A 21,711-nucleotide genomic window follows, 5' to 3' on the forward strand; every position below is an offset into this window, starting at 1 on the left:
GTTCATTCTCGGTGGTGCCGGCGTTATGACGCTGATGCCACACTGCAGTGCTGCACAAGTCCTTTCTTGTCTCCTTCCGCCACCACCGAGGAGCAGCCCTGAGCATAGCAGGTGTGCTGCCCACCCTGCCGCAGGAAACACTATCAGTGTCACAGACTCGGTCGGTAATGGGGCATTTTACAGACAACAGCAGACACCCTGGCCTAAGTTTTAGCATGCCGTAATAGCAAAACTGTGGCAGGGCATGCTGAGATGTGTAGTTCCACAGCAGCTGGAGGGCCGCAGGTTGAAGACCCATGAAATAAATGATCACGTATATCAAAGTTTAAAATCACATGTTTATGCTTCAGCAACAACTTAGCCGCTTAGATGAACAGTCAACAGCAGTGATCTGTCCGTCTCACATTCACGCCAGCTTCAGACCCAGCGGATAATGTCACAGCATTCACATCCTTAACCACCTCAAACTCATTTAGTCCAATTGGGAATTCGCATTGGGCATGGCTAAGGAAGTGGACGCTGTGACGTCACCTGCTGGTTCCAAAGCTGGTGTGGATGTGAGCCGGACAGATCACTGCTGTTGACAGTTCGTCTAAGTGGCTAAGTTGTTGCTGAAGTATTCTATTACTATACTCATGAGTGCGCTCTCCATTTGTTTTAATATATATATATACATATATATATATATATATATAGAAAAATCCACAAAAGAAGCCGCTTCACACTTTCTATAATGATTGATGCTGGTGCTCGGTCAGTGTAATAATATAGAAAGTTCCAAGAGTAACCACCAGAGGGATCAAACTCAGATAAACCAGCACACTGCTTAAATGCAAAAACTTTTTACTGATTTCAGAATGAAAAAGTGCTGTTTATGACAGCAAGCATATGGCACACATGAAGATAGCAGCATATGAAATAAAACAGTGGGTACTTAACATCCCGACAGCTGTTTCGAATATCTTCTTCAGGGGAATGAATAAAGTGTCATAGTGCTGACCACTGCACACACCGCAGTGTCAATTTCCAAAGTGTCCTGTGCCTAATGAGCTTGCCATACAAGTGCAATTTATAGTGTGTGGTGTACTCACCTGGGGACCATCTCTCCCATCCGGTCACACGTGGACGCAACAGACGTCACTCACAAGCGCCACTGACGGACGCTGACAGGAAGTGACGTCAGGGGAAGGATCTGTCCGCAACAACTCCCGTGTGTAACACATGAAGGAGCCGGACAGAAACTCCCCCCACGGAGGAAATGTTCCTCCGAGAGTGCGGACACGTGACACAAGTCGCCTAGTCCCGCGCGTCATGTACAGCGCGCAGGATCTGACAACCCATGGGAGGCGCTCAGTCAGTCCCGATAGAAAAACTCTCCGGAACTAAAGGAACACCATGCCTGTTCCCGGGGAGGGAGAGAAAGTTCCCACAAGTGAAACAAACAAAAAAATAAAAAAATACATAAATAAAACAAATAATAAATCACATTGTGAATACTGGACTAGTGGAGCATAGTAATGGTCAATCATAAACCTATCAGATAACTTAAAGTAAGTATCGTTTTACACAGTTAGACTATCAATGACCCTGTAGTCAACTAATGTGGTCTCATTTAATGGATCCACAGCTCCAAAATATGACCCTTACTTTAGACATAGTGACCAGTACCAATGTATAAGAACATAATATACATACAAATATAAAGACAAATAAAACTCGGATAATGGATCCAGATACGACATCATAAACTTGATCTAGGCTCACATGTGTTTATGTGTAAAGGGGAAACAATTTTTATAAAAATATTACAAAAATGGCACAAAGGAGAAATCCTCATTAAGGCTAGCAGGCGAGAGGGTGTCCAAACGACGAATCCACCGGCACTCTTGTTGCATTAGCAGCTTGTGACGATCACCGCCCCTTTTGAGAGGAGGTACATGATGAATGGGCATAAATAATAGATCTTTAATATGATGTCCAAGATGAACAAAATGTTTAGCAACTGGTGGCGTTGAACTTTCAACTTTGGTGAACGCCTTTTTGATTGATGAACGGTGCAAGGTGATGCGCTCTTTCAGCATTCTGATTGTCTTTCCAACATATAATTTATTGCAGGGACATTGGATCACATAAATGACATATCTTGTTTCACATGTCATGCGATATTTCAATCGAAACATGTCGCCCTTAGTTGGATGTAGAAAATTGCTGCCCGTGCGCATATGCTTGCAGTTAACACAGGAGCCACATTTGTGTGCCCCCGGTTTCAATTGTAACCAACCGCTACCATGTTGTGACATCGGCACTATATCAGAGTAGGTAATCTGATCCTTGAGATTTGAACTGCGTTTGTAGCTAAATAGCGGTAGATTGCTACAAAATTTCCCCATTGTCGGATCTGCCTGTAAGATATGCCAGTATTTGGAGATCGCACGTCTCGTGACACCAGAGGCAACAGAATATGTACTAGTAAAGACTAGTCGTCCAAGTTCATTGTCTCTACTTTTGGATCTGATCAAACCTGCCCGTCCAATCTTTAGACATTTCGAGATGGCTTCTTGTACCTCTATCGGATCATAGCCCCTCTCAGTGAACTTCTTACCCATTTCGGCCAGAGCACCTGGTAATATTTTCTCATCAGAAGTTATTCGCATCACTCGTATAAGTTGCGAAAAGGGTAAACCCCTCTTTAAAGGCTGCGGGTGAAAACTTGTTGCCAGCAAAAGAGAATTTTTGTCAGTAGGTTTTCTAAACACCTCCGTGGTGATAGAACCATTGATCAAATTAATAGTGACATCCAAAAAATTAATGGAAACAAAATCATAAACACATGTGAGCCTGATAGATCCTGGCAAGAGGTTCAATTTAGCAATGAATTGCTGTAGTTTAGTCTCACCGCCAGTCCACAGCATGAAAAGGTCGTCAATGAATCGAACATAAAATTTAATAAATGAAGAAAATTCTGAATCTGCCATGATATGATTTTTTTTATATTGAAACATAAACAAATTTGCATATGATGGGGCCACATTGGACCCCATCGCCGTGCCCTGTAATTGCAAATAAAAAGAATTTTCAAACAAAAAATAATTTTTGTGTAAAATGAAATCCAACAAAAGTAACAAAAATTCACTTGGTGGACCCTCATACTGTGGACTGGAGGAAACTGCATTCCTAGTGGCCTCTATCCCCTCAAGATGATTGATGCAAGTATATAAACTGGTGACATCTAGTGTCACCAGTATACATCCTTCAGGAAGTAGGCCAACTGCATTCAATTTAGTTAAGAAATCTGAGGTGTCTTTAATAAAATACGGTGTAGATTGTACTACCGGCTGTAGATAAAAATCTACAAACTGGGATAATGCCTGACATAAGGATCCCCTGGAAGATATGATTGGTCTTCCAGGGGGTTTGTCCAAACATTTGTGAACTTTGGGCAAGATATAGATCAAAGGAATTCGAGGAAATTCCTGTGTGAGAAAATTGGCCGTTTGCTCATCAATCCAATTGTTGGACACACCAATACCAATAATTGAATCTACCTCATGTTTGAAGTTGTTAGTCGGGTCAAAGCGCAATTGCTTATAGCATTGTGTGTCAGCTAATTGTCGATTTATTTCATCGATGTAATCAGTGCGATTCAATAATACCACGCCCCCGCCTTTATCGGCGGGGCGTATGATGATACTGGTGTTGTTTCTCAAAGTATTAATAGCCAACCTCTCTGATTTCGTCATGTTGTAATTCTTAATTTTAATATTTTTAATACAGGGCAGAGTATCCTTCTTAACTAGTCCCATAAATACCTCAATAGCCGGATTTGTGGAGGGTGGATCAAAGTTACTGGGAGCTCTAAAGTGACTTCTTGTGACAGAAGTATTATCCTTTTTGGAAAAATAATCCTTGAGTTTCAGTTGTCGAAAAAACTTATATAGTTCAACCTCACAGTCAAATTCGTTCTGTCTGTAAATTTGAACAAAAGTAAGTCCCTTTGATAATACTGACATTTCTGCCATAGTGGGAGTGTACTCAGATAGATTAAAAATAGTTATCTCCGACCCCCCTTGTAATTCTTGCCTCCGGTGTTTTTTATGTTTGATCCCCCCTCTCCTGCACGGTCTCTTGAGTCTTTGACCTCTTTTGTCTTGCTCCTGGTAAAGGTTTTTTCCCCTAAAAAAGAGCCCCTCTGATTACCCGAATAATCTGAGTCGCTCTGAGAAGTATGTGACTCTATGTCTGTAAACTGGACTTCAGATTTATTGCGCAAACCCTGACCCTTTCTCCACGGACGTCTGGTGGATTGTGTAAAGAGCCAAGGATACACTCTTAAATCTCTATAGTCGTCCTTAACTTTACGGTATTTGGATTTCTTAAAGACCAATAACTCGTTCTTAAATGTTAGGACAGAGTCATCCAATTTAGTTAACCAGTCATTTGTGGAATCTGCCTTCAAAATTTCCAAGCCCGCACGTTCACAACCTAAGATCTCTTTTTTGACATTATCTATATCCGAATTAACTTGTTGTACCACCAACACCATCAAATCAAAACTACATTGATTAAGTATCTGGCACCACTGACGACAAAAGTCTTTGTTGTTGCGACCCAGTGTAGGCTGATTTTTAATTCTAAATCCACGAGGGATTAGATTCTCTTTGTGGTATTGAGATATAGTTAAACCATGTAACTCCAATTCTATAAGTCTCTTACGTAGTCGCAACAAGTCAGAGTATATCTCAGTGGGAGTGTCTACATCAAAGGCCAATTGATCAGTTGAAGAAAACAGAATCTTAGAAACCTCTTTGTCTAAAAAACGTTTTGTGCCAGTGATGTCTTTGGCATCTAGATCCATTACCCAAGAAACACACAACACACACAAAAAAGAAAAAAATTGAAAAATAATCCAAAATATCACAAGAAAAAATGAAGAAAAACGCCAATATTGACTTGTGGTGCAGCTCCCAGTCCACAATAACAGTCCGTTATTAGGAAAAATAGAAAAATCCACAAAAGAAGCAGCTTCACACTTTCTATAATGATTGATGCTGGTGCTCGGTCAGTGTAATAATATAGAAAGTTCCAAGAGTAACCACCAGAGGGATCAAACTCAGATAAACCAGCACACTGCTTAAATGCAAAAACTTTTTACTGATTTCAGAATGAAAAAGTGCTGTTTATGACAGCAAGCATAAGGCACACATGAAGATAGCAGCATATGAAATAAAACAGTGGTTACTTAACATCCCGACAGCTGTTTCGAATATCTTCTTCAGGGGAATGAATAAAGTGTCATAGTGCTGACCACTGCACACACCGCAGTGTCAATTTCCAAAGTGTCCTGTGCCTAATGAGCTTGCCATACAAGTGCAATTTATAGTGTGTGGTGTACTCACCTGGGGACCATCTCTCCCGTCCGGTCACACGTGGACGCAACCCATGGGAGGCGCTCAGTCAAGTATCAAACGATACTTACTTTAAGTTATCTGATAGGTTTATGATTGACCATTACTATGCTCCACTAGTCCAGTATTCACAATGTGATTTATTATTTGTTTTATTTATGTATTTTTTTATTTTTTTGTTTGTTTCACTTGTGGGAACTTTCTCTCCCTCCCCGGGAACAGGCATGGTGTTCCTTTAGTTCCGGAGAGTTTTTCTATCGGGACTGACTGAGCGCCTCCCATGGGTTGTCAGATCCTGCGCGCTGTACATGACGCGCGGGACTAGGCGACTTGTGTCACGTGTCCGCACTCTCGGAGGAACATTTCCTCCATGGGGGGAGTTTCTGTCCGGCTCCTTCATGTGTTACACACGGGAGGTGTTGCGGACAGATCCTTCCCCTGACGTCACTTCCTGTCAGCGTTCGTCAGTGGCGCTTGTGAGTGACGTCTGTTGCGTCCAAGTGTGACCGGAGAGATGGTCCCCAGGTGAGTACACCACACACTATAAATTGCACTTGTATGGCAAGCTCATTAGGCACAGGACACTTTGGAAATTGACACTGCGGTGTGTGCAGTGGTCAGCACTATGACACTTTATTCATTCCCCTGAAGAAGATATTCGAAACAGCTGTCGGGATGTTAAGTACCCACTGTTTTATTTCATATGCTGCTATCTTCATGTGTGCCATATGCTTGCTGTCATAAACAGCACTTTTTCATTCTGAAATCAGTAAAAAGTTTTTGCATTTAAGCAGTGTGCTGGTTTATCTGAGTTTGATCCCTCTGGTGGTTACTCTTGGAACTTTCTATATTATTACACTGACCGAGCACCAGCATCAATCATTATAGAAAGTGTGTAGCGGCTTCTTTTGTGGATTTTTCTATTTTTCCTAATAACGGACTGTTATTGTGGACTGGGAGCTGCACCACAAGTCAATATTGGCGTTTTTCTTCATTTTTTCTTGTGATATTTTGGATTATTTTTCAATTTTTGTCTTTTTTGTGTGTGTTGTGTGTTTCTTGGGTAATGGATCTAGATGCCAAAGACATCACTGGCACAAAACGTTTTTTAGACAAAGAGGTTTCTAAGATTCTGTTTTCTTCAACTGATCAATTGGCCTTTGATGTAGACACTCCCACTGAGATATACTCTGACTTGTTGCGACTACGTAAGAGACTTATAGAATTGGAGTAACATGGTTTAACTATATCTCAATACCACAAAGAGAATCTAAGCCCTCGTGGATTTAGAATTAAAAATCAGCCTACACTGGGTCGCAACAACAAAGACTTTTGTCGTCAGTGGTGCCAGATACTTAATCAAAGTAGTTTTGATTTGATGGTGTTGGTGGTACAACAAGTTAATTCGGATATATATAATGTCAAAAAAGAGATCTTAGGTTGTGAACGTGCGGGCTTGGAAATTTTGAAGGCAGATTCCACAAATGACTGGTTAACTAAATTGGATGACTCTGTCCTAACATTTAAGAACGAGTTATTGGTCTTTAAGAAATCCAAATACCGTAAAGTTAAGGACGACTATAGAGATTTAAGAGTGTATCCTTGGCTCTTTACACAATCCACCAGACGTCCGTGGAGAAAGGGTCAGGGTTTGCGCAATAAATCTGAAGTCCAGTTTACAGACATAGAGTCACATACTTCTCAGAGCGACTCAGATTATTCGGGTAATCAGAGGGGCTCTTTTTTAGGGGAAAAAACCTTTACCAGGAGCAAGACAAAAGAGGTCAAAGACTCAAGAGACCGTGCAGGAGAGGGGGGATCAAACATAAAAAACACCGGAGGCAAGAATTACAAGGGGGGTCGGAGATAACTATTTTTAATCTATCTGAGTACACTCCCACTGTGGCAGAAATGTCAGTATTATCAAAGGGACTTACTTTTGTTCAAACTTACAGACAGAACGAATTTGACTGTGAGGTTGAACTATATAAGTTTTTTCGACAACTGAAACTCAAGGATTATTTTTCCAAAAAGGATAATACTTCTGTCACAAGAAGTCACTTTAGAGCTCGCAGTAACTTTGATCCACCCTCCACAAATCTGGCTATTGAGGTATTTATGGGACTAGTTAAGAAGGATACTCTGCCCTGTATTAAAAATATTAAAATTAAGAATTACAACATGAGGAAATCAGAGAGGTTGGCTATTAATACTTTGAGAAACAACACCAGTATCATCATACGCCCCGTCGATGAAGGAGGGGGCGTGGTATTATTGAATCGCACTGATTACATCGATGAAATAAATCGACAATTAGCTGACACACAATGCTATAAGCAATTGCGTTTTGACCCGACTAACAACTTCAAACGTGAGGTAGATTCAATTATTGGTATTGGTGTGTCCAACAATTGGATTGATGAGCAAACGGCCAATTTTCTCACACAGGAATTTCCTCGAATTCCTTTGATCTATATCTTGCCCAAAGTTCACAAATGTTTGGACAAACCCCCTGGAAGACCAATCATATCTTCCAGGGGATCCTTATGTCAGACATTATCCCAGTTTGTAGATTTTTATCTACAGCCGGTAGTACAATCTACACCGTATTTTATTAAAGACACCTCAGATTTCTTAACTAAATTGAATGCAGTTGGCCCACTTCCTGAAGGATGTATACTGGTGACACTAGATGTCACCAGTTTATATACTTGCATCAATCATCTTGAGGGGGTAGAGGCCACTAGGAATGCAGTTTCCTCCAGTCCACAGTATGAGGGTCCACCAAGTGAATTTTTGTTACTTTTGATGGATTTCATTTTACACAAAAATTATTTTTTGTTTGAAAATTCTTTTTATTTGCAATTACAGGGCACGGCGATGGGGTCCAATGTGGCCCCATCGTATGCAAATTTGTTTATGTTTCAATATGAAAAAAATCATATCATGGCAGATTCAGAATTTTCTTCATTTATTAAATTTTATGTTCGATTCATTGACGACCTTTTCATGCTGTGGACTGGCGGTGAGACTAAACTACAGCAATTCATTGCTAAATTGAACCTCTTGCCAGGATCTATCAGGCTCACATGTGTTTATGATTTTGTTTCCATTAATTTTTTGGATGTCACTATTAATTTGATCAATGGTTCTATCACCACGGAGGTGTTTAGAAAACCTACTGACAAAAATTCTCTTTTGCTGGCAACAAGTTTTCACCCGTAGCCTTTAAAGAGGGGTTTACCCTTTTCGCAACTTATACGAGTGATGCGAATAACTTCTGATGAGAAAATATTACCAGGTGCTCTGGCCGAAATGGGTAAGAAGTTCACTGAGAGGGGCTATGATCCGATAGAGGTACAAGAAGCCATCTCGAAATGTCTAAAGATTGGACGGGCAGGTTTGATCAGATCCAAAAGTAGAGACAATGAACTTGGACGACTAGTCTTTACTAGTACATATTCTGTTGCCTCTGGTGTCACGAGACGTGCGATCTCCAAATACTGGCATATCTTACAGGCAGATCCGACAATGGGGAAATTTTGTAGCAACCTACCGCTATTTAGCCACAAACGCAGTTCAAATCTCAAGGATCAGATTACCTACTCTGATATAGTGCCGATGTCACAACATGGTAGCGGTTGGTTACAATTGAAACCGGGGGCACACAAATGTGGCTCCTGTGTTAACTGCAAGCATATGCGCACGGGCAGCAATTTTCTACATCCAACTAAGGGCGACATGTTTCGATTGAAATATCGCATGACATGTGAAACAAGATATGTCATTTATGTGATCCAATGTCCCTGCAATAAATTATATGTTGGAAAGACAATCAGAATGCTGAAAGAGCGCATCGCCTTGCACCGTTCATCAATCAAAAAGGCGTTCACCAAAGTTGAAAGTTCAACGCCACCAGTTGCTAAACATTTTGTTCATCTTGGACATCATATTAAAGATCTATTATTTATGCCCATTCATCATGTACCTCCTCTCAAAAGGGGCGGTGATCGTCACAAGCTGCTAATGCAACAAGAGTGCCGGTGGATTCGTCGTTTGGACACCCTCTCGCCTGCTGGCCTTAATGAGGATTTCTCCTTTGTGCCATTTTTGTAATATTTTTTCCCCTTTACACATAAACACATGTGAGCCTAGATCAAGTTTATGATGTCGTATCTGGATCCATTATCCGAGTTTTATTTGTCTTTATATTTGTATGTATATTATGTTCTTATACATTGGTACTGGTCACTATGTCTAAAGTAAGGGTCATATTTTGGAGCTGTGGATCCATTAAATGAGACCACATTAGTTGACTACAGGGTCATTGATAGTCTAACTGTGTAAAACGATACTTACTTTAAGTTATCTGATAGGTTTATGATTGACCATTACTATGCTCCACTAGTCCAGTATTCACAATGTGATTTATTATTTGTTTTATTTATGTATTTTTTTATTTGTTTCACTTGTGGGAACTTTCTCTCCCTCCCCGGGAACAGGCATGGTGTTCCTTTAGTTCCGGAGAGTTTTTCTATCGGGACTGACTGAGCGCCTCCCATGGGTTGTCAGATCCTGCGCGCTGTACATGACGCGCGGGACTAGGCAACTTGTGTCACGTGTCCGCACTCTCGGAGGAACATTTCCTCCGTGGGGGGAGTTTCTGTCCGGCTCCTTCATGTGTTACACACGGGAGGTGTTGCGGACAGATCCTTCCCCTGACGTCACTTCCTGTCAGCGTCCGTCAGTGGCGCTTGTGAGTGACGTCTGTTGCGTCCACGTGTGACCGGACGGGAGAGATGGTCCCCAGGTGAGTACACCACACACTATAAATTGCACTTGTATGGCAAGCTCATTAGGCACAGGACACTTTGGAAATTGACACTGCGGTGTGTGCAGTGGTCAGCACTATGACACTTTATTCATTCCCCTGAAGAAGATATTCGAAACAGCTGTCGGGATGTTAAGTACCCACTGTTTTATTTCATATGCTGCTATCTTCATGTGTGCCATATGCTTGCTGTCATAAACAGCACTTTTTCATTCTGAAATCAGTAAAAAGTTTTTGCATTTAAGCAGTGTGCTGGTTTATCTGAGTTTGATCCCTCTGGTGGTTACTCTTGGAACTTTCCATATATATATATATATATATATATATGTATATGTTACAGAGTAATTTCCTTATATCCATTTTAGATATGTCAAATATATTTATATTATATTTTATTACACATAGAGTAAGCTTTCAAAGTAATCAGTGGGATGTTTGAATAAACTGGAAAAATTGGTTTCTGTGGCCTTGATATCAGTGGCGGAACTAGCGAGCGGTGGGCACATGTGCTACAAAATGCTTTGCCCCTCCCTCATCCCATCAAAGTCCACCCCTCACCCCTGGAGAGGATCTGGTGAGGGGGACCTGGTCAGGGCCAGGGAAATGGATACCTAGCAACAGTGCCGTAATTAGACATTTTAGCGCCGTGTGCAAGAAACGTCATCGGAGCCCCACCCCCCCTCTAAGTAAAACAGGGGCAGTGCACGCAAAAAAAATAGGGGCTTGGCTTCGTGGGGAAGGGGTGTGGCCACAAAATAATACCAATTCATATAACGGTGCACAGTAGTCTCCATTATTCAAATTACGCCGCACGGTAGCACCACTACACCAGGTAGAGCCCCTTTTACACCTTACGGCGGACAGATTCCCCTTTTTACACATTACGGCAGACAGCGCCCCCTTTTTACACATCACGGCAGACAGCGTCCCCTTTTTACACATTACGGCACACAGCGTCCCATTTTTACACATTACGGCAGACAGCGTCCATTATTTACACATTACGGCAGACAGCGACCCCTTTTTGCACATTACAAACGACAGCGTCCCCTTTTTTTTACACATAACGGCAGACAGCGTCCCCTTTTTACACATTACGGCAGACAGCGTCCCATTTTTTTACACATTACAACAGACAGCGTCCTCTTTTTTTACACATAACGGCAGACAGCGTTCCCTTTTTACACATTACGGCAGACAGCGTCCCCTTTTTTTACTCATTACAACAGACAGCGTCCCCTTTTTGGACATAACGGCAGACAGCGTCCCCTTTTTTACACATTACGGCAGACAGCGTCCCCTTTTTGCAATAACGGCAGACAGCGTCCCCTTTTTACACATTACGGCAGACAGCGTCCCCTTATTTTACACATTACGGCAGACAGTGTCCCCTTTTTACACATTGCGGCAGACAGCGTCCCCTTCTTACACATTGCGGCAGGCAGCGTCCCCTTTTTTACACATTACTGCAAACAGCGTCCCCTTTTTTATACATTTACACATTAAGGCAGACAGCGTCCCCCTTTTTACAAATTAAGGCAGACAGAATAGATAGAAAGATAGATAGATAGATAGATAGATAGATAGATAGATAGATAGATAGGATATACTTACTGTTTCCGCTGGCTCAGGCTCCTGGTGCAGCTTCTGGCAGATCCCGGGCAGGGGAGAAGAAGGAGGAGGGAGCCGCAGCAGTGCAGTGTAATTGGTGGAGGCACTGCTGCTGCTGTCCCTCTCCTTCACCATAGGCTGCCCTCCGCCACAGCGGCGGAGGGCAGCCTATGGTGAAGGAGAGGGACTGCAGCAGCAGCGCCTCCAACAATTACATAGCGCTGCTGCGGCTCCCTCCTCCACCTCCCCCCCATATTCGGTGCGCTCCTCTCCTCGGCGGCGACACACAGCGGCAGCCAGGCGGCATGTAATGAGTCAGTTTGACTCATTACATGCCGCTCTGGCTTTGGGCCCCTTGACAGTGGCGGGCCCCAGTGCAAGGCACTGCTTGCACTGGCGGTAGTTCTGCCACTGCTTGATATATATATATATATATATATATATATATATATATATACACTGCTCAAAAAAATAAAGGGAAAACTAAAATAACACATCCTAGATCTGAATGAATGAAATATTCTTATTAAATACTTTGTTCTTTACATAATTGAATGTGCTGACAACAAAATCACACAAAAATTATCAATGGAAATCAAATTTATTAACCCATGGAGGTCTGGATTTGGAGTCACACTCAAAATTAAAGTGGAAAAACACACTACAGGCTGATCCAACTTTGATGTAATGTCCTTAAAACAAGTCAAAATGAGGCTCAGTAGTGTGTGTGGCCTCCACGTGCCAGTATGACCTCCCTACAATGCCTGGGCATGCTCCTGATGAGGTGGCGGATAGTCTCCTGAGGGATCTCCTCCCAGACCTGGACTAAAGCATCCGCCTTTGTCTTGCAGGAACTGCTGACACACTCCAGCCACATGAGGTCTAGCATTGTCTTGCATTAGGAGGAACCCAGGGCCAACCGCACCAGCATATGGTCTCACAAGGGGTCTGAGGATCTCATCTCGGTACCTAATGGCAGTCAGGCTACCTCTGGCGAGCACATGGAGGGCTGTGCGGCCCCCCAAAGAAATGCCACCCCACACCATAACTGACCCACTGCCAAACCGGTCATGCTGGAGGATGTTGCAGGCAGCAGAACGTACTCCTTGGCGTCTCCAGACTTTATCACGTCTGTCACATGTGCACAGTGAGAACCTGCTTTCATCTGTGAAGAGCACAGGGCGCCAGTGGCGAATTTGCCAATCTTGGTGTTCTCTGGCAAATGCCAAACGTCCTGCACGGTGTTTGGCTGTAAGCACAACCCCCACCTGTGGACGTCGGGCCCTCATACCACCCTCATGGAGTCTGTTTCTGATCGTTTGAGTAGACACATGCACATTTGTGGCTTGCTGAAGGTCATTTTGCAGGGCTCTGGCAGTGCTCCTCCTGATCCTCCTTGCACAAAGGCAGAGGTAGCGGTCCTGCTGCTGGGTTGTTGCCCTCCTACAGACTCCTCCACATCTCCTGATGTACTAGCCTGTCTCCTGGTAGCGCCTCCATGCTATGGACACTATGCTGACACAGCAAACCTTCTTGCCACAGCTCGCATTGATGTGCCATCCTGGATGAGCTGCACTACCTGAGCCACTTGTGTGGGTTGTAGACTCCGTCTCATGCTACCACTAGAGTGAAAGCACCGCCAGCTTTCAAAAGTGACCAAAACATCAGCCAGAAAGCATATGAGCTGAGAAGTTTTCTGTGATCACCACCTGCAGAACAACTCCTTTATTGGGGGTTTCTTGCTAATTGCCTATAATTTCCACCTGTTGTCTATTCCATTTGCACAACAGCATGTGAAATTGATTGTCAATCAGTGTTACTTCCTAAGTGGACAGTTTGATTTCACAGAAGTGTGATTGACTTGGAGTTACATTGTGTTGTTTAAGTGTTCCCTTTATTTTTTTGAGCAGTGTAGATGCTTGGAGGAGGCTAAGGGTCGAATGTGGTTGGGAGGGAGGCCCCAGGAAGGGCATAGCTACCATAGGTGCAGGCAGTGCAGCTGCTATGGGGCCCAGAGCAGAGAGGGGCCCACCTTCCCTGTCAAAGTTACATGTGTTATATAAATTTTTCGCCACTGGGAGATACGTAGGGGTCCTTTCAAACTTTTTCCTTGGGGCCTGCAATATTTTTAGGTATGCCCCTGGACCTGCTCATTGTAGTTTGGTATAAAATGAACTGGTGGGCATTTTAATGTTATATAATTTGAACCGGGGCACTGTAATGAGGCACAATATGAATGGGGATCTCTGAGAATAATACAAACTTTAGGTCTTTGGGAGTTAACAATAAATATCCTCCTGACACTCTATTTTATTTCCTATCTAGGGGTGGCTGTACAGAAAAAAGATACAGAGGTATGTATTTATGCTCCAGTGGTCATATCGGACGCTGGTATCTTCAATACCTATAAGCGACTTCTGCCTCCAGACATTAGAACGGCCCCAGGTAAGCATATAAAACAAGGTGAATTTCCAATAGTTGTTACAGAGGGCCTGAATCATAGATGGTTGCAGGAGTGATCAGGGCAATGTCTTTGGTGGCAGCGAATTTGAGCGTTATGGTAATGCAGCAGGGGGCGTCTTTTCTAAATATAAACACTACTGCCGGCTTCTGTAGACAAAGTATCAGATCATCACTACAACCATTGCCTGGACCATGGGACTTGTGCGCAAACCTAAGGTTACTCGGAATGTCCGGGTGCCAAGGTCAGTGAAGCTGCATCTGACACAGTTGTTGGCTTTTGGCATGCACCTAAACCACTGGCAACATGCCTGCATTTTTAGAAGATCCTCCCTGTTGCCACCCCCTTATGGATGCTGCGTACCCCACATTGAGCCCAGAAGCAGCATCACAGGATACATTGTGGTTCTAACTCAGTAAAAGAATCATCGGACAGCTGCTACCGATCCTTTGTGAATCCTGTTCCAATCTCTTCCCTTTGCAGTTGTCATACAAATAATGGCTGCACACCTATCTCTGCCTCCAGGCAGGAACCAAATCAAGACATGCTTTAGCCTTTGTGTCTACCGATAAGATCAGTACAAGAAAGGGGCTGCAGACGGGATCATTATGAGATGGGCTTACCTTTTCTTACACAATTATACAGCTCACTGAGGGGGATATGTACTAAGCAGTGATAAGCGTGGAGAAATGAGCCAGTGGAGAAGTTGCCCATGGCAACCAATCAGCATTGAAGTTACATTTATAATTTGCATAATATAAAATTATACAGAGCAGCTGGCTGGTTGCCACGGGCAACTTCTTCACTCTTTTCACTGCTTAGTACATCTCCATTCTCCTAAATCTTACATAGTACACAAAGTTCCTCCTTCCCTACACTAAATCTTCAGGTCCTCATTCAGTGATGCACACAGTGTCGATGTCAGATGCAAGTGTCCGATGTTTTCAATCTGTGCATGCATCCAAGTTGCACTGCGCACGCTTCTCGATGGGTACTGCTGTGAGATGCAGATTAAAATTGCACGCAGAGAGATCATTTTTCTGTGGGAGTTCCTGGGAGGTAACAGGGGGGTGGATAGCCATAGCCATATGTGGGTGTGTTGCATACCCACCAACAAGACCCATTCCATTTGGTATAAATTACTCTGTTCCTGGACTTCATTGATAGTGGCAGTTACAGAGGTGGGGCTGCAGCGCAGTTCAAAATTCAAATAGGGGATCCATACCAACTGCCAGTGAGTCCCAGCCAGTGATGTTTGGGTGGCAGATGGTGTGGCTCCCCTACTTGAATTTTGGACTGCACTGCAGCCTCACCTCTGTAACTGCCAATGGCAAGGAAGTCCAGCAACATAGCATTTTGTACCTAATGGAATGGTTCATGTTGGAGGCTATGGTGTTGCTGACAAGGGTTGGCTAGCCATATGTGGGCGTGTCACGGACAGGGGGTGGATAGCCAGATGTAGGTGTGTCACTGAAAAAGGGTGGATAGCCAGATAGCCGGCATTAGGCTTACCTCTCCTAAGCCTGCCGCCAGACTCCTGTGAACTAGCCAGTGGGAGTCTGGGGGTGGGCTTAGGAGAGGGAAGACTAATGCCTAGTCCCGGATTCTGCATGGCGGCTGTTGCACACAGCTCTGCTGCCAATCGTGGAGACACACCAGCACATATATTACATACATCTACATATGTATGTTTGTATTTGGTTAGTGTCCCCTTCACCCCCCTGCACAAGGTAGTTGGCGCTACAGCCGGAGCTGATCAGGAATGAGGAACACTGATTTATATAGTATACTAACTCAAAACTATGGCTACAGAGATCATTACTTTGCTTACTAGTATATAAAACTGAAATAGTGTCATGTACTTCTTTGCCATCATCATCATCATCTCCTCTCTCACTAGAAGTGGAGTCTCTCCTGTCCAGCTTGCAGTATGGGATGGGATGCTTTTTAGTCTTTGTTGGTCTACGAGGGACAAGTGATGAATTGGGACTTAAATCCACCAATCTCTGGATCTACCAGAAGAGTGATCTCAATAACCTGTGAGTGTCATAGAAAATGAGTCTAACATCAAATCCTCCTAAATGCACAATTTATTCTCATGTAGCTCTAAACTGGACCCATAAGAACAAGATCAAATGACCAACAAAACATGTTTTATTTATAGGCAGATTGCTAATAACTTAGTTATACAGGTTTCGAATACACAAAATGTCACTGATTCAAATGTCTAGGACATACTTTGTAACTTTTCTGGAAGGTCCAGGAAAGGCACAAATTTGAGGTGGCTTTCCCACCCTCCCAACAGAATTGGCCCATCTACCAGTACAGCCCATGTCCAGAATGAAGTGGACAGCTGGGAAGTTGGATGACGCAATTCTCATTGAAGTGCATCATCCTATCCCGGCCCCCACTGTAAAATGCTGAGATTTAAAGCTTTAAACAGTGGGGCAGGGATCACAGTGACAAGAATGCGACACCACACCCCCACCTATTGGTAAAAGCTGCCCACTTCAGTACTCTCCCCACTCCCAGAGGGGAGAAAGTCAGAAAATATGGTCTAGAATCTGCAACTTTCATGGCACTAAGAGGACAGGTGGGGAAGTTCCTGGTAGCAACCAATTAATCTCTACGGGGTCGATCCAATTAGCCGCGAAGGGGGCAATGTGCCGTTGCCACAGTGTTTCAACGCCGGCAACGGCATCCGCCCTTGCACCCTTCGTGGGCTGGAATCAGCCCCAATTCGCAAAAATTGCTCGTACCTCTATGGGGTGGCAGGCACTTTTGAGCGAACTTGGGTGGCCGTAAAGTGTGGCCACTGCTGCGATGACATACAACCGCAACATCATTGCGGCTAATTGGATTGACCCCTAAGTATCATTTTATAGAATATACTAGATAGATAAAAACCAGGATCTGATCTGTTGCAATATGATGCATTTCTTCGCTGTCTCTTATACAGGATGGAGAAATACTTCTCTTTAGCATGGGAAGAAGTATGTGAGCACCTACCACTAATGTTTATCACTTTCCCATCTGCTAAGGATCCCACTTACAGTCAGAGGCACCCAGGTAAGGAGCACCAGAATGTACAGATATTTTACACAAAGTACTATACACATACATGAGGAGTTCATATTGCTAGTGCTTTTCAAATGATTCTACAAGGAATCTGGTCAAATTGTACATGAAAATGGGTGTGGATTATTACATCTTCACTAAAAAGGTCTACCACTAATGGTAGACAAGCATTAGGTTGACAGGGTCAAAAGGTCGACACAATTTTTTAAAATTATTTTATTTTTTGGTACGGAGGGGTTGTCACTTTTCTGCCACAAACAAGCCCCATTAGTCTACCACTTTCGCTCGCCATGCTTCGGGCAAGATGCCTCGCTCCACTACCACTGTATATGGCACAGGTTACTATTCCTAATTGTAGTCCATGGAGATGGTAAAGTATGAAAAAGTTGAAAAATAAACTTGTGTCAACCATACGTGTGTTGACCATTGTCGTGTTTACCTTTTGACCCTGTTGACCTTTAGACCCTGTCAACCTAATGCATGTCTACCATTAGTGGTGGACCTATTGACTGTAGACCTTTTTGGTGTAGATCTTTAGACCAGATACCCATGAAAACAGTTTAGGCGACTATTTGGTGGGCTGAGCAGGAACCAGTGATAACTGAGATTGATAAACAATTGCTGGTTCTCGTTTACTGTACAACAGAAGTAGCTAGCAGCAAAACTTTTTGCTTAATACCATAAACATACTAATGAAATATAAATTATGTAGAAGGACATACAGTAAGTCTAGAAATAGGACCATGATAAGAGATACTTAACATCATACAATACTGTATAAAGCTTTTAGCGTTTCATTCATATTGTTTCTATCAACAAAAAATAAAAATGCACTGTAAGCTGTACAGTGGTTGCATTGGTAATATTTAAGATGCTTAGGGGTAAATATAATAGCTGTAAACTACAGGCGTCAGCAGGTTCCCAGCAACTCTGTCCGATGTTTTAAAGTAGCATTCATTCAAAAGGTTTTACCAACCTGCTTTTGCTTATTAAAAGAGTGCTACTAAATCAGGCAGATTAACCGAGGTAGGCTATTACATTAGCCATTAAGAGGTTGCTATGTTGGTAGCATTCACATTGCCTAGTGATTGCCATACTGGTAATAAATTATAATTATGCTTTCCCGTGGTTTCTATGTTGTCCAGTACAAGCCTAAATTGTGCTTCAGAGTAACAAGTACAGCACTCTCTTTACTTTACACAATCCTTACTGCATGTTACTTTGCATTGGTTTTATGGCAGTGAGGAATAGGTATTGACATTGATTATTGATAGTTAGCATCCATCGATGGTTTACCACAGGTGGCCGATGGTTTTGCCATGGATGGTGTAGGTCAGATGGTTCTCTGCCATTGATGGATGTTTTTTCCTGTGATGGATGTTTTTTCCCTGTGATGCATAGAGCATATAGCTTTGCCCTGCCCTGTGTCATTAATAGCTGCTACACTGGGTTGTTAAGCCCTGCCTCTGGACCTGATTGTCCACAGTCTACCGTGCTCTTCTGCAGGGATGGCCAGCAATGGTGCAAACCATCAATGGGCCACAATTGATAGTTCATGACATCAATGGCAATCACTGATGGTAAATTCTATGGTTATTCTACCATACTGGACTATTGATTACCATGCCTAATATTTAAGGAGTCCAGCAGTAGGTATAAGATTTGACATAAGCATAGTTAAGGTCAGCAAGCCAAATACAATAAGATCAGATAAACCAAAGTATCTGATCATATATGGGTTTCATAACTTGAAGGACAATTCACACATGTGAAAGCTTTACCATCAAAATATTGATTACTCTGCCTTATGGACTTTGTGAATTCATAATGGCATGCTCATGTATTGATAAAAAAAAAAAACTAGGAAGAATACCTCAGGGAGGAGATTACACCAGATGAGCAAGGCTCTCATACTAAGAAGAATCCCAGCAGCAACATGAGTGACTGTGGGGGTAATTCAAGGTTGATCGCAGCAGCAAATTTGTTAGCAATTGGGCAAAACCATGTGCACTGCAGGGGGGGCAGATATAACGTGCAGAGAGAGTTAGGTTTGGGTGGGTTATTTTGTTTCTGTGCAGGGTAAATACTGTCTGCTTTATTTTTACACTGCAATTTAGATTTTAGTTTGAACACACCACACCCAAATCTAACTCTCTCTGCACATGTTACTGTATATCTGCTCCACCTGCAATGCACATGATTTTGCCCAACTTCTAACAAATTTGCTGCGGCGATCAAATCTGAATTAGGCCCATTGTTCTAATAACCACTATCTATCTATAATACATTTAATTTGCACATTTTTGTTAATTCCTTATTAACTTTTCTATAGGCAACTCCTGTATGACTCTGCTGACAATGGCTCCCTATGACTGGTTCTGCCAGTGGAGTGGCCAGCAGCCACGGCACCGTGGTGAGGAATACCACAGCATGAAGATGAAATTGGCAGAATGTATGGTTAAAAGAGCCATACAGGAATTTCCACAACTTGAAGGCAAAGTATGAGCAGAAATATGAGCAAACAAACATATGAACACTGGGACTTAAAAAAGATGCTTTATACAGATATATTATATCTGTATTATATTATGTAACTCATGCCAACCAATCAGATTCTGACTATCAATTATTCTACAGCGGTTTATAATATATAATCCAATCTCTGCTTGAGTTAAATAGATTACAATGTAATGGCACACTGTTTATATAGAAAAGGCCCACACTGGTTATACTGAACTTTTAAATGACATGCAAAAGCGCTGTCTTATGTGGGAGCATAGAGAAACAGCAATCCCACTGCGCCTGATGCTAAGCTGAACATCCGCCTGATTGCGGAGTGTTATCTTGAGTCTTTTCACACTGAGGACGGGATGCATTAAGCAATGTAATGCATCCTGCCACTCATCGCATGTACTGCATAACTGCGTTTTATTAACACTGTATGTATGAAGATTTCAGCAAACAACAATTCTCCTGATAAGAGCTGTCCTTTGCGATCACTGTACTTCCGGGTTTAGAGGGTTATTCAGGTTTGTTAGCAAACCAAAAAAGTTGGTTACATCTGCCACACCCGCAGTGCAACATGGTTTTGCCCAATTGTTAACTTTTTTGGTTTGCTAAGAAACCTGAATAACCCCCTTAAGACCTGGTAGTCCGTCTGCATATGTATCGTATACTGCAAATGCAAGAGGGGCGCTGGAATCTCAGAGGGCGATACGAAAAGAAGCCCATAGGCTTTTATTGTGTACCGGGTCCAAGCTCTGGAATGTATGCACATGAGACAAGTGGCCAAACCTCCGAAAACGTAATTTTCAGAGGTTTGACTACAAAATGCATGTTGATACATCCCACCTTGAGCATGCTCCTAAACTGAGTGTACGCAAGTACAGTCAATGCAGGGTCACATGCACATCAGTTTTATCTCCCCTAGACTGAAGAGCCCTCAATAAGACACACAGGGCAGCCTACAGGGGGGGACTGTGGGGACGGGTTACGGTAATTAGGTCGACACTCATTAGGTCGACCACTGAAGGTTGACAATGCCATTAGGTCGACATGGCCGTTAGGTCGACATGTACTACGTCGACAGGTCAAAAGGTCACCATGAGTTTTTCACTTTTTTGGATTTTTTCATACTTAACGATCCACGTGGACTACGATTGGAATGGTAATCTGTGCTGAGCAAAGCGGTAGCGAAGCGAACCACCTTGCCTGAAGCATGGCGAGCGAAGCGAGCCATGCGAGGGGACACGGTGCACTAATTTGGGTTCCCCGTCACTTTTCGGAGAAAACAACACAAAAAACAGTCAAAAACCTCATGTCGACCTTTTGACCTGTCAACCTAGTACATGTCGACCTAACACCATGTCGACCTAACGCCATGTCGACCTAATGGCAATGTTGACCTTCAGTGGTCGACCTAATGAGTGTCGACCTAAGTTGGGTCGACCCAATGACCCATACCCGTGGGGACTGGTGTCCTGGGCGCTTACAGGGGGGCCACCCCTGGCTCCTACTGCCAATACCTGGAGAGCTGCACCAGGCTGTAAAACAACAGTAGGCTGAGGACTTCTTAAAACAAGCCTTCCCTGTACATCAGCTCTCTGTGAACCATCCCTGTAGGTCCACAATGCTAAACCTGTATGTAACATCACAATGTCTGACATCACAGGGGTGGAGCGGTGCCGCAGAATGTTTTTTTTCGGCGGGAGGGGCCATGTCTATTTTGTTAGTCCCGGGCCCCACAAATTATGATGGTAGCCCTGAAGACACAGTTCAGTATGGAAACTACAGGCTAATCAGAGTTGGACAGAAGTGTAAATATA

At 43.1% G+C, this 21,711-nt stretch overlaps 1 protein-coding gene across 1 annotated transcript in view; it reads left to right on the forward strand.

Annotated features, from left to right (window-relative positions):
• The window catches only part of LOC135055626 (all-trans-retinol 13,14-reductase-like), a 60,004-nt gene that overhangs the window by 30,846 nt on the left and 7,447 nt on the right, over positions 1–21,711 (forward strand). The window contains exons 6-9 of the mRNA XM_063959898.1: positions 14,173–14,292; positions 16,209–16,347; positions 17,268–17,377; positions 19,719–19,885. Of these exons, the coding sequence (XP_063815968.1) occupies positions 14,173–14,292; positions 16,209–16,347; positions 17,268–17,377; positions 19,719–19,885 (536 nt within the window). The remainder of the gene's footprint in view (positions 1–14,172; positions 14,293–16,208; positions 16,348–17,267; positions 17,378–19,718; positions 19,886–21,711) is intronic.

The sequence above is a fragment of the Pseudophryne corroboree genome, chromosome 3, assembly GCF_028390025.1.
Source record: "Pseudophryne corroboree isolate aPseCor3 chromosome 3, aPseCor3.hap2, whole genome shotgun sequence".
NCBI lineage: Eukaryota > Metazoa > Chordata > Amphibia > Anura > Myobatrachidae > Pseudophryne > Pseudophryne corroboree.